The 13,826-nt window shown below is 36.6% G+C and overlaps 1 protein-coding gene across 10 annotated transcripts in view; it reads left to right on the forward strand.

Annotated features, from left to right (window-relative positions):
* Positions 1–13,826, forward strand: part of ERC1 (ELKS/RAB6-interacting/CAST family member 1) — a 294,250-nt gene that overhangs the window by 153,254 nt on the left and 127,170 nt on the right. For all 10 annotated transcript variants that reach the window (XM_042889766.1, XM_042889771.1, XM_042889768.1 and 7 more), the window contains one exon: positions 2,273–2,408. In XM_042889766.1, coding sequence (XP_042745700.1) covers positions 2,273–2,408 — 136 coding nt within the window. The remainder of the gene's footprint in view (positions 1–2,272; positions 2,409–13,826) is intronic.

The following is a 13,826-nucleotide window of genomic DNA, read 5'->3' on the forward strand; positions in this document are numbered from 1 at the left end:
GACATTGCAAAATGGAGAGAGATTTTTAGCATTGCAAAAGACTTTTTACTTGAGTGCTAACTATTTTTAGGAGCTAAACCTCCAGAAATGTCATTATCCAAAAAGGTGGTCTCCCAATGACAGAATTACCCAGCAGTAAGGTATTGCTGTAGATACCTGTATTATCTGAAAGGTTTGTTGTCCAACTTTTTGTTGCTTTTTGATGAAGGTACGGAGTAGCAGTTTTATCCTGCATAGGAGTTCGAGTTTCTGAACAGTATGGCAATTACAAACATAAGACTGAGTAGTACTAGGTAACTTTAAGACTACATCTTTTTAAACTGCTTTGGGAAACCCTGAATTTGTCTCCAAGTATCTACTTGATTGTTTGGAAGGCATTAATTTTGCACCAAACATCCTTTCATTGAAGAGCTGCTGTTTTCTTTTTAAAGACATATTGGACTGTGCAACAAATGATCTTCCTTATACATACTTTGATCAGGCTTAATATTTATTACTATTAATGTTGTTGTCTCTTATCTAAACAGCAGATAACAGTAAATAATACCACTTTCCCAGCAGGTGAATCTGAGCTTGCCAGTTTATAAAAAATAATTAATTCCCCTACTTTTAATCTAGAAGTTGAATAAGAATCTTCATGTGGAGCTGAATGTGTTGGACTTGCACATTTTCATTTTATGTGTTAACTTAGCTGTACTTTCTCTGTTTATTTTATAGGATGGCTAGAACCATGTATTGTACAAACTGAGTTGTGCCAACATAATATTTCCAATATGTTGTTTAATCACTGAGCAAGTCAGCTTTAAACCTGGGCAGTGTGCCCATACGCAGTGAGCAGCCCTGGGTTAGAGCAACTTAACAATTACACTAGTTGTGTTTAAAAAGCATTCTGACTCAAATCAGCTGTAATGTTGGAAAAGGTATTTAAATATGCCAATAACTTTTTAACATCATCAGAAAAGGACTTTTCTTTTATTCTCAGTCTCTGGAGGATGTCAGCACTTTTTCTCACTAATAGAAGTTTGTTTAGCACCAAGGAAAATTTGCTATCTTTGCAACTTTTCCAGCTCCAGCTGGCTTACATTGCAGAAAGTACAGCTCAGTGTTGAACCTCCAGTTTTGGAAGAGCTCGAATCACCAACTAGGCCTATGCCACGTAATTTGAACATATATATTGCAAAGAGGTATTTTCTTGATGACACTGTTGTTACTAGTTCTGAAGAAAATATTAAAGCAGAGTTGTTTGTGATCTATTCTAAAAGTATTTCTGAAATACAGAAGAAACATTCTTCCTTCTCTGTGTGGATAACATACCAGATAGGAAGCTAGTATATCATTCTGCTTTCTAAACAGTAAATTAAAGAGCTGTCTCTACTACTTGCATGATGTTTTGGGGAAATCTTGCAACCAAAGAATTCATCTTTTATTCCAAAATCCAAACTCCAGATATAATTATGGAGAAAAGGGCTGAGGAAGCAAAGCTAGCCTGTTTTGTTTTGATTGGACTTAAAGTTTAGACTTAAGTTCTCTGTGGTCTGGAGGCTGAGATTAAAGGGTCTGTAATTAGATTCAATACTCCATGTGTCTTAATGCCCAGAAAGGCCAAACCCTGTCTGCAAGCAATGGTAGTTGCCAGGATCATCAAAAATAATTCATAGATGCAAGTGAAAAGGAAATTATGCATGCTTTCTGAAATAGTTTGTTCTTGCTTGCTCCTTTCTGTGAAAAGAAAGGATAGGAAATTGCTCAAAATATCTAGTAAACAAATAGAACTTGATTTTGAAAATAAATAGTTCTGGAAAGAGATTGCCTAGATATTGCGGATAGTCTTCTATGTTCAAGGAATGCTGCAGTCGTTTTCCTGTCAATTCTCCTGTTATGCTTATGTTAGATATAGTGATACTCAAAGCAAAATGGACTATTTAAGTGTGTGCATTTTTATATGTCTGTGTCTGCATGAACAGAGAAAAGGTTTCTTTGTAATACATACCTCAGTCATGAGGACAAATGTGTCTCTTGATTAATAGCTTATACTAAATAGTTATTTTAAGGTTTTTGTTTCAGAAATTTTCACATTTAAGCTAATAGTAATGAGTAAAATGATGTGTTCATTAGATTGACTTAACATTTGATGGTAATGCTAGAGGATAAATCAGTTTTTCCATGTGGAAAGTGACTGTATTTGAGGGCACCACTCCTCGCCAGTCCAGCTCACAAGCACTAGGTCTGACCAGAAGCTGAACTGCATTCTGAATGTTCTTCTCTCTTTCAGGCAAGTTAAAGATCAAAATAAGAAAGTAGCAAATCTGAAGCACAAAGAGCAAGTGGAGAAGAAGAAGAGTGCACAAATGCTGGAGGAGGCCAGGAGACGAGAGGATAATCTTAATGACAGCTCCCAACAGCTTCAGGTAACATGAGAATTGGATAAAAGCAATATGGCCAATGGGCCAGTAAGCTACATCACCTCTTGCTGTACCTGCTGATCTATTTTCATAGCCATTACACACTGATTATTTAAAAGGAGACATCTATCTTACAGCTCTTCAAAGAAAGCAGCCTTTCTGTTTTCTTCCTGGAAAAAAGGGTTTTTACTGTCAGTTCAGTTATGAAGTGCATCATTGAAATAATTTGATCATTTTAACATTCAAATTGGTGTGGCATTTCTTCCTTTGCTAATCTTCTAAAAGCTTTATTATTTTGCTGTTTTGTATGTTTTCCTAGCTGATTTTACCTTATACTGTTCCTTTTCTTCAGGAAATGAAAAAAAGTAAGTATTGTTATAGTATATAGAAATTTTTGTGGCGCAACTGAAGAGTCTTGTTTTCTGCATTTACTCGGCCTTACTTGACAAGAACCTACTCTACCTCATGAACTCTCAGTATGCTTACTAGACAGTTTGCATTACTGTAGAAATCATAACATGCTGCTGCCATACCAAATTCTGGTTATCTCAAATCTGTCTAGGCATACAAAGTCACCAGTATGAAACCAACTGAAATACTTTTCAGTCTGCTCTAGGTTGATAACAGCTGTAGATGGTTTATCAAGCAGTTCAGTTTTCAAGTGCTGTCATAGAAACATTATACTGCTGCCATGAAATAGAATGAAGGCTGCATGATTCTGAGAGAAGATAATAAATATTTTTCCTGTGATTTCTTAAATTTACAAAAGCAGCTTTCCTTTTGGTGAGTGAAAATAAACATGGGAATCAAAATCTACCCTTGAGATCTGTTAAAATTCTTTTCAAAATCTTTAGAGAACGTGCTTTCTCAAAGCTGTTTTCTTTGTTATCCTAGGTTAAATCCTGGTTCTTGGTACCAGCTGTGTTTGCTACTAAAACTACAATAAAGGCATAGAATAAATCCTAATAGCTCGCAAGCAAAGACAAATCCCCTCCTTAATTTAAACAGATACTTCTTTACTCTGTTCTGTGGAATTCCAGTGGGATGGTTTCAACTCTTTAAGAACTTTTGAAAGAACCGCAGAAACATGTGTCCATGTGGAACGCTCTCAGATGCACCATTTTGTGGTTTTCCCCTTAGTTCAAGTCCTGCATGTGCGTTGCACTGAAATAGTTAAGTTCCAAGTGTATGAAAATGATTTCATAACTACACGCTTTTTTAAAAGACGGGGATGTGGGTTTTCTACATCTGCTAATGGGTTTTGTGGCCGTAATGCTATGGCAATGCACAAGGCTCTTGTTATGTGGCAGCTTAAGTTCAAATAACACAATCCTCCTTGTATTAGTGAACTGTCTTTTAAAATTCCTAAAAATAATCTAGTATATGGTTAGATTTTTAATCTGCAATTTGTATAAATCTGTATTTTAAGTTAGGAAAGGTAAGTAGTACTTGACATCTGTCATTCAACTTTTTGCCTGTTGTACTTACCAAATGATACTATCACACGTGTTCATCTTTATTTTATTTCTTTCAAAGCATGGCTTACCCTACTGCCTTTTTTCCTTGACATTATTCTTTCACTTTTTGTTTTTCTTTCTGTTACACAAATGGAATGCACTGAAAAAAGCCTGACATTTGTTTTCTCTCAGCTCCTGTTAGCATACTAAAATTACTCTTTTTTTAGAAACAATAAGTTATGCAATGTGTTTGTACAGCTACACATAGCAATGGGTGAACAATGATCCTCCAGTTATTGATAACTTTAATTCCTATTAAAATTAGTTAAGTTTCTGATATTTCAAAGAGATTTTGTAGCTTTGGAGGCAGCATGAGACGGCCTTCACTCAGAAATTGACATGTTAAAAGAATGGTGCTGGTTTGTATCAGACTTGTTTGAGAATGTACAGTTGTCCTTGCAATGTACTATCCAATTCTTTACTTAGAGTGTTTTAGTGGTAGAGATGGATAGTGGATATAGAGCTAAGAATAGCATAATTGTACTTATTTCCTCTTTATTTTTTTAATTTAAATATCACAGTAAACAGCTTGAATCTAGGGACTAGAGATAAATACAGTTGTTTCTTTCGAGGAAGCCAAATTATTTGATGTTTTTCTCATTTTCTCTAGTGTTATTTTGTCGTGTCTTCAGTAGTTCTGCTGCTTTCCCTATAATCATATGCAAGTATTTCTGAGATAAATACAGATACTAACAAATGCATGTGAGAACTGACTGAAGTTGCGTGTGATGCTTAACATTAAAGTGTGTAAGTTACCACACTGTTAATATTACTTGACTTTCCCTGGTTCATTCTCTGCTTCTGTGAATCTAACTGTCCCGTTTGGGTGGGCTCAATTTTTAAGAGTCTTTCCTCATATTCAACACAAGGCTGAAGGGAATGCTTTCATTCACGGATGAAAAAGGTCTGTATGCTCTAATGAAAATATCAAGCTATGGTAAAATATGGAGTGTTTAATGACAAGTGACAGCTTCAATAAAAACTCCTTCCCTTAGAAGAGCCCTCTGCTTATAGCCTCCCTCTCTCAAGGATTTCAACATTTTGATTTCCTGAAAGTAAAATTTACCCGGGACCATATTTTAGTTTGTTAGCTAAGGAGACCTGTCTTCTGTAGATGCTCTAAAGGGCACTGCCTTCTAATTGATTAAAACAAAATATTAATCTTGAGAGGAACATAGATTATTTTTTTTATGCAACCATTGTTGGCTTTGGGGTCAGGACACAGAAGCACCAATTTCAGACAATTTTGGTCTTGGTGGTTTGGCTGGAATTAATAATATGACATCATGAAATGCTTAAAAATATATGATCTACATGTTCTTTGGTTGACCGTCTGCTATCCAGTCAAATAAACACGCTCCCAAGCACATATTCCACTCCTCCTCTCTCTGTCCCTAACAGGCATGTGGTTTCTTTCTTCCTGAGTTCAGTAACAAAATGTTCGTTTATTCAGAAAGCTCTGATGATGGAAATTTGGTATTTTGGGGAGTGGGGGAAGAATGAAAACCATAATGTCTCAATTCTAGTGAGTTGGATAAATGGGTTTCCAAATTTGTCTTTTCCTCCTGAGTTCCCTTAAACCTCAACTCTCTAGAGATCTGAGAGGTTAACGAGTGTCTGGTCTATAAACAGTATGAAAAAAAGAGGGTCTTGGACTGGAGCAGAAAGTTTTTTTCTTGAAAAAAAAAAAAAAAAAAAGCAACCAAAAAAACTTGGCTATTGTGAAAAGGAAGTGATATGCTGTGCTGTCCTGTCCTAAGAATGGAATGCTTACTGAAATGTCAAGAAAAGTGAATGGATTAGTGTGTATACTTTTTTGTCTTTTCCTTCCAGTGTCTTCCACAGTTTTCAGATGGAGTCTTCTGAATACTTTGTGGCACAGAGTTGTCAGTTAATATTGTTTCTATATTGCAGTAACTATCCAGCAAATTGCTGCTGGAAAACTACGTATCCAGAAGCTGTGTAAAATGTATTTGAATGCTTTAATTAGAATCTGCAATACCAATTATATTTGGTAATTTTTTTTCACATCCAAACTTGAATAATTTCATATGTAATTTATAGATTAGGAGCTATGTGCAAGCAGACAAGTACGTGTTGTTTGTTTTTTCCTTGTGACTATACAGTGGCTCTATCTACTCTATTACTCTATCTATCTAGAGTATTCAATAGTTAAAATGTCCTTATAGTGGAAAGAGCTGAATTTCAGTTTAAACAGATTTGCAGGTTGTGGGGGTCAGGTAAACTTTTTGTTCAGTTACGACTTTACTGGCATCAAGATCAAGCTAGATGAAATGGATAAGTAACAAAATACCTTCTTATCAAATGAGCCTTCTGGATTCTTTATATGTATATCAGAAACTATTTCTAACAAAGCACGATGGCATCTACACAAAGTAGGTATCAACATTCAAAAATCTGTAAACACGAGTAAAACTCCATGATTTGCAGCCTAAATTACTGGAGAATTTCATCCTGACATGCTGATTAGATTTTGAGGGTAAGGTAGCTGAAGTGCTTTAGTCTGATCTGTTGATAGTTGTATCATTCTATGATGAAGAAGATAGGTTACCTTATTTCAGCTGTTAGTAAAGAGAGAACATACAGCCCTAATTAATCTGTGATTAAACTGTAATTAATTTCATCTCTGACTTCTGTACACTACACACAGAGCTCCTGAAGAAACAGGCATGAAGAACTCTAAACTTGAAGGTCAAGATTTTCTCCGTAACTTACTAGGCATTGTCAGCTTTGAAGCAAATTGGCTATGCTGGGTAAAATGGTGTTACACGTTTTCTGGGGGATAAGTGTCAAATTCCAGGGCAATTTCTCTTCCATGTAGACCACTGACATATCAGATTCCATCCTAGCCTGCCAGCTGAGTGGAATGTACTCTTTTTTTATCTCTTAGATAGCACAGCTCGACATGTTAAGGCCCACAAAGCTGTCAGATACCGAATTTCAGCATGGTAAAATCCATTTTTTATGCTTTCTTGCATCTGCAGGTTTTATTACAGAAAACACAGCATATCAGATGTGTTTTCTCACTGAGTTCTGATCTACCTATGAGAATTATTCAGATCAAACTGTTCTTTCTCCCTTCATCTCCCAGTACTTTTCAGATACTGTGATAGGAAGGAGATTGGGCCTTCCCGTTGCTGGATAATTCTAAGTGCTGCCCAGCCTTGAAAGTGTTTTTTTTTGCCTGGGTCTGACTAGGTGTCACTGTCACCAACTCATGTGGCTCTAATTTTATTGAATGATATATTCCATCCTAGGTGTAATTCTTTCTGTCCTCTAGAACAGAACTTCGGGATATGAAGCACTGAAAGAATGTGAATTGCCTTTGCAATTCAGTTTTTAAGAAATTTGTTAGTATTTTTGAGGGAATAAGTTTTCTTGTCAATCATTCCACAGATTACCACAAAGAGAGAAACTTTGCATTATTATAAGATTTTGGTAATTAAACAAAAACGTAATTGTAATTCACATATTATATGAATCATGTTTTTACTGCCTGCCTCCCAGTATTACACAGAACTTTTGTTAATAAAGACACAGCAATTATGTACAAATACAGGATTTAAAGGACAATCATGCTTCATAGAAATCTCAATGGAGTGAATGTATGCAAATTATGCTTCCTTTTAGATTTGAACTATGCAGTAGTAGCCAGTAAATAGTTATGGGATTAACTGACCCTCCAGCCCTTTGTCTGAGATGTTCTGTGGCAGCTGGCTGTGCATTAAGAAGCAGGATATACATATGCAGTAGTCTCTTCAGTGTGTATCGTGATTTGTTAATTATTCACTTCTGCCATCTTTTTACAATATGGAGCTCTGTCTGAAAGCAGTGCCTCCTGTTTACTTCCATGGAAAATAGGAAAGAGACAAAGAGCACAATAACACAATTTGATAGTGCGAATTCTCTGCTCTCTGATGCTGAGGACCAACATAATAAAGCTGGAGGCAATACTTTCAGAGCAGCCCTCAGCACAGAAAATAGCATTCCACAAACATTACATTCTGTGCTTATTTGGAGGGCTGTAATTTTCAGCACAGTGTGTGCAGTTACTGTAGATACAGCAAACATTTAACTGTGGCAGATGCCTGGAGAAAAACTAGTTCTTATCATGTCATAACTCTCCCTGTCAAGAGAGCTTTTCCTAACTTTCCTGGATGTCTGGGAGGAGTTCCAAACCTTATAGCTAGGTTTTTTGTGACTTATGCTGAAGTTTCTATTTGGGGAGTACTTTGAATTTTAGCCTATTTTCAGGTATTAAAAGATCATAATTAGGCATGCCTGAATTTCTATCTCAACAGGGCATCAGTGCATGCAAAAATGACCCTCTGAATAAAAGAGAAGATTCCTCCATTTTTTCTATTAGTGTAACAAAGTGCATCTTTATTTCAAGGAAGATCATGAAGGCTTGCTAACAGATTGTAGGAAGGTAAACAGGAGAAGGTAGGAAAATTAATAAACAAGAAGAGATGAAGTAAAGTCCTGTAGCATCTGCTCATATCAGGTTCTGTTATTAGGAATATTAGTCATATTCACAACTTAATCTTCTACATACAGACCTGATGGACTTTGCAAAACAGTAGGTTCTCCATTTAGTAAAAGCAGGTTCATCAAAGCAAGCTGTCTTGTTCATTCATCCTTAGGAGTATTTACCTGGGTCTGCCTCAAGCAGCAGTGTTCCCAGTTTTCCATACACAAGTCTGATAGCAGTTTTTCCAAATAACTGCGCACAGGCAGAGAATACAGTAGCACCAGTGACCATTAAAAAGTGACCTTACTTATTTTTGAGTTTTCTGATATTTCTGAGATTTTTGAGGTTTAATTTTCTTCCATTCTGAGCTGTGGCACACTGTGGTGGCAGCCCTATCTCAAATTTTAGTGAAGCCATTTTTTCCTGATATGTACTTACAAGGTCTAAGCAACTTCGTTGTTGCTTCCCTTTGTAGCGTTGCGTGTTGAAGCCACAACAAAAATAATGCAGTTTCGAACAGAAAGTTATTTGTCTCAGAAACATATTTCTCACAATATGAACTGTTTGGTTGTGTTAAGGCAGGGAGATGCACGTTTTTCTTCCCGCTGAAGTCTAATACACATTTTTGAGCATCAGAATAAATACACGGTCCTGTTCTTTAATTTGATTTGGCAGCCCTTACAGAGACAGAATCTGTAGTTTCTGTGTAATAGAAGTTTATACTATGAAGGAATTGTTAAGGAATTGCCTTCTATATTTGACCAGGTGAGAGCAATCCTGACAGAGTGTTTGTTACCATAACATTCACAGAAACTAAGCATGAGAGCAGACTTGATATTTAGAATGGATCAGTGTCTCCCTGGACAGACACTTAGCCATCTGCTGTTTTCACTTTACAGTGTAGTTTACCGCACATGTATTAGGTTCAAGTCAGACGTAACACCCTGCCTTCCCTTCTTTTAAAAAGATGAACCGTCTTAACTCTGTCTTCTTATATAATGTAAAAATGCTCTGCAATTTTGAACAAGCAGCTGGAAAAAATTCCTGAAAGTCACTACCTACAAGCTGGAATTAAGCAGTCTCCCAGTTTTCCTGATATTTCCTTATTTCCAAACTGAGATTTGTAGTGAGAGAAAGCTATTATAACGCTTAAGAGTTCTTCATAGAGGAAAGAAGGCTCCCTACATCCTCACATTTCTCTGTGATCCCTCAGGCATATTATTCTCCAGACACACTTTCACCCAGTTGTTACTGCAGAAACATTAGGTGTCAGTGGAAGAAGAAACCTGCTATTTGTACTGTTGCCTGTTTGGCAAAGAGCTCTGTTGGTACCCTTTATGATATGCCAGAAACTAAGGACTGTGAAGACTGGGCTGCTGAGTGCGTGCCAGCGACCTTAACCACTGGATGTTTTTTGCAAGGGCTTTTTTTTTTTATTTCTTTTTTTTTCTTCCTAGATTAGTATCTGAGTTCAAACTCCTTTCCTAAAAACTGTCAGAGAGATTAATGTAACTGTTGACAACATGGTGTGGTTCCTGCGAGGAGGTCTCTCCTGAGAGCAGAAAACATTTGAGGGCCAGATTTAAGCAAAACAATAGGAATACATTCAAGGGGAAAAACAGCTCTCTTTTCACTTTAGTGTTTTATTTCATGAGCCTGAGAAATGGCAATAAATTCGCATTTTTCCGTCTTCTGTTTTTTTTCTTTCTCCCTTAAGCTTTTCTTGTTTTTACTTGCTGTGTTGAAAATTGTTTCTAACTCATCTCTCCCCAGGAATAAGAATGTCCAGTTGCTGCAGCTCGTTTTGTAGTTTCATTGCGTAGTAAAGTTGCTGTTCTGCCTTTTTTTTTGTTTTGACCAACAAAATAAGATGAGGTGATGCTGGTCACCTGAAGATAATGTTCGTAATTTATTTTGAAATATTTATAATATACATTTTTTTTTCTTGATGGTATATACCTGTGGCAACAAGTGCTTCGGTATTTGCTTTAAAAATATTCATGTGATTGATCTCATAATAATAAACCTAATTTACTTCATTCTAATTCAGTATTATTCCTTAATCTTGCTTAGCAAGGCATCCAAATTATCCTTAAGCTACTGTTCTTTTCCTGTAGAAACAAGCCTATTCTTCTTCAATTAGCACTTTGCCTATTGAAGTTTCCTCTTTAACTAAAGTTTACATGCTCTTCACATGTAACAGAACAACTACTCTTACTGTGATGTGTAACTATTAGCTGGCATTGAGGCTTAGGCTACAAGTCATGTATTCATAACTGATAGAGGCTGTGAAATAGTTAGCATCAGTCCTTTCAGCTGTTGCATTTTGTTTGAGGTACATTAGGATCTGAATACAGATGGTGGGAAAAACTTTCTTTGTATCACCTGGTCTCTCACTGATGATTAAAGGATTATCTCCTTAACATTCTAGAAAATGTCTATATTTAGTCAAAATTCACTAACAAATTCAGTTTAGGACGCTGTGTTGTTTTCTCATAGAAAATCATTTCATAAAATCATTTCGTTTGGAAGTCAGTCATCAATCTAGTACTATCAAGTTCCACTATTAAACCATGTCCCCAAGTACCACATCCACACGTCTCTTAAATACCCTAAAGGGATGGGGACTCCACCACTTCCCTGGGCAGCCTATTCCAATGCCTGAGCACCCTCTCCATAAAGAAGTTCTTCCTGATATCCAGCCTAAACCTCCACTGGCACAACTGGAGGCTTGTAACCTGAGGAAAGAGACCAATGCCTTCCTTGCTGCAGCCTCCTTTCAGGTAGATGTAGAGGGCAGTGAAATCTTCCCTGAGCCTTTTCTACACTAAACAATCCTGATTCCTTCATTCACTCCCCATAACTCTTTTCTGGCCCTTCACCAGTTTCATTGCTCTTCTCTGAATGCTTCCAGCAATTCAACATCTTTTGTTGCCAATGCCTGAATTCTAAGTCTTAGTGTCTTTAAGGTCAGATGATTTTCCAAAGCTTCTTTTGGAGAGAGAGAATAAAAGTTAATGGGATTCAATGTACCAACACTTATTCATGCCCTTCTAATGTACAGTTTTCTATGCTAGTTACTATTCGTGTTCTTTTCACTTCCTCTTTTTGGAATCATTGGATACTCTTAACCTGTAAACAATTTTTGCATTGTAAGTGTCTATGTCTTAATGTCCTAATGGTATGGTACTATGTATTGCTTTATATAGAGGCAATGCTCCTGGTCAAACGTGGCAAACACAGCATTTTCTCTAAATGAGGCAAAATTTCTGACTTGTCAATTTATTGAGGATACTCAGTGTCCATTTCGGGACAGTATTAAGTCATGGTTATTGAATTACTAGTTATACATAACACTGGCTATGTAATAAACAATTACCAGATTAAGGTGTATGACAGGGTTGTTTTTTATTGTTTTTTTTTCATATATATGAACAAAAGAAAAGTAGATCTTACAGCTGCTGTGATGTATTAGTACACTAATGTTGACAGGACTTATGTTGCGAAGGAGAGTTTAGCGGAATAGAGGCATACCAAGGGAATAACTTACGGTTTCAAACTTACTAATAGTGCAGTTTAAACTGTCACTGTTTTTTGTTGGAGTCCCATATGAACTTGAGGTGTCTCAAGTCATAGTTTTGATTTGTGTGTGAAGAAGAAATGTTTTTACAGTAGTATTTCCCTGATTAACCTCTCACAGAAAAATAAAATACAGTGAGAAACCTATTGCCTTTCTCACATTTTCACAGCTACATTGTCAGCCTTAGGTCTTATTCCAATCATCAGTGGAGCAATCCAGTATGGTTACATAGAAGGATAGTCCCTGTAGGTATTAAAATTATCAGTGTGGTAATTTGCAACAGATGAAGCAGAATTTTAATGCTCTTGGCACCCTAACAAGCTGTTAAATGGTAAACCTCGTTGTTAGTATTGACAAGGTGCATTGACCTGTCTCAGTTGTTACTAACGAGAAGTGCATTTACAAAATGAGCATGCCTATCTGATTGCTGCATTTGGCATGCCTAGGTTGGAATAAGAGGAAAGAAGTATCAAAAAACATGGTAAGAGAAGTTGCCAGTATCTATTTTGTTCTGCCATTCCCTTTTAGGCCTCTCTGTGTCACATTGTCCTTAAATGCTGGTCCTTTTCTTCTCCTTCCTCTCCATCCTCCTTCAAACAGTGTTATAACTAATCCAGACTGCAGTGCAATTCCACTTAAGTTCGTACTTTGTACTGGAAATACAGAGCTTTATGATGGATACTGTATTCAACTGGTATTGATTAGGATCCTTTCCTACCGTTACCTGCAAGCTCTATGTATCTCACATTGCTGCTAAAGCTGTATGCTTTGGGAATGTTTTTTGAAAATAACACAGCTGTGAGTGGTAGCCTATAACATGTCTTGCAGTAAAAAGGTCTGAATGGCTGGCACTGTTCACACATTTTATAGACACATTGGATAATGGTCAGAAACATTTCTAAACAGTATTTCAGGTAACAATACCAGTATACAGGAATTTTGTTAAGGGCTTTCTGTGTATTCAAGAAACAGACATCAGGAATTGTTTCTCTGCGCTAAGATTTTTTGCTCACCTTTTATTTCCTCTTCATTTCAAGTGGATCTGTTAATAGTAATGTGTATGTATTCAGGTAATATCTGTTACGCTGTGCCTTTGCTGTGCCTTTACTGCTGATGTTTTGTGGCTTTTCATGATGTTTTTTTTTTTTTCCTTCCATGTAAGTGCGTTTTAGGGAAAACTATAAGCACATTCTGCCTTTAGGGTTGTACATGTGTGACATGCAGAATACTGCTTACATCCTGATATACTTCAAAATTATTACTTTCAGTTATATCTATCTTCTAGTGCTATTGCTGTCGTATAGCACTGTCACGTCCATGTTTGCTTTACTGCTTCTTTGTGACCTATATGTTTGAGAACAGAAGTGAGTTCACATAATGCTTGATAGATTAATTAGTGCCATATTTCTTTTCTTCACATGGAGAGAAGAGCGTTGGTTGTTTTTCTTTTTATAGATGCTTAACTCTTCAGTCAGCTTCTGTGTAAGTAATCTTGACACTCAACTAATTTCCCATCATAAACTTGTCGTGATGTCTTATAGACATATTTTACTATCCGGGTGTTGGTTTTTTTCTTTACTCCGTAGTAGCCATGAAGACCTCCTTAGTAGCCATGTTGTAGCAAGCCATGAGGACTTTGTGCAGGGCAGAAAAGCTACATGGCTTTTCATTTTCATTACTGAGCGTGTTAGTAACTTCTCTACTTGTCTGTGATTTTCTCAAGTCAATGCACATGTAACATTTATGTTGTGCAGTCCTCTCACATACAAGAGCAGATATTTTTGTGAGCGGCATCATTTATAGCTCATTTATATCTACAGGATTACGCTGTCCCA

The sequence above is a fragment of the Lagopus leucura genome, unplaced genomic scaffold (genome assembly GCF_019238085.1).
Source record: "Lagopus leucura isolate 7727_CA_CO unplaced genomic scaffold, USGS_WTPT01 Super-Scaffold_100159, whole genome shotgun sequence".
NCBI classification, from domain to species: Eukaryota; Metazoa; Chordata; class Aves; order Galliformes; family Phasianidae; genus Lagopus; species Lagopus leucura.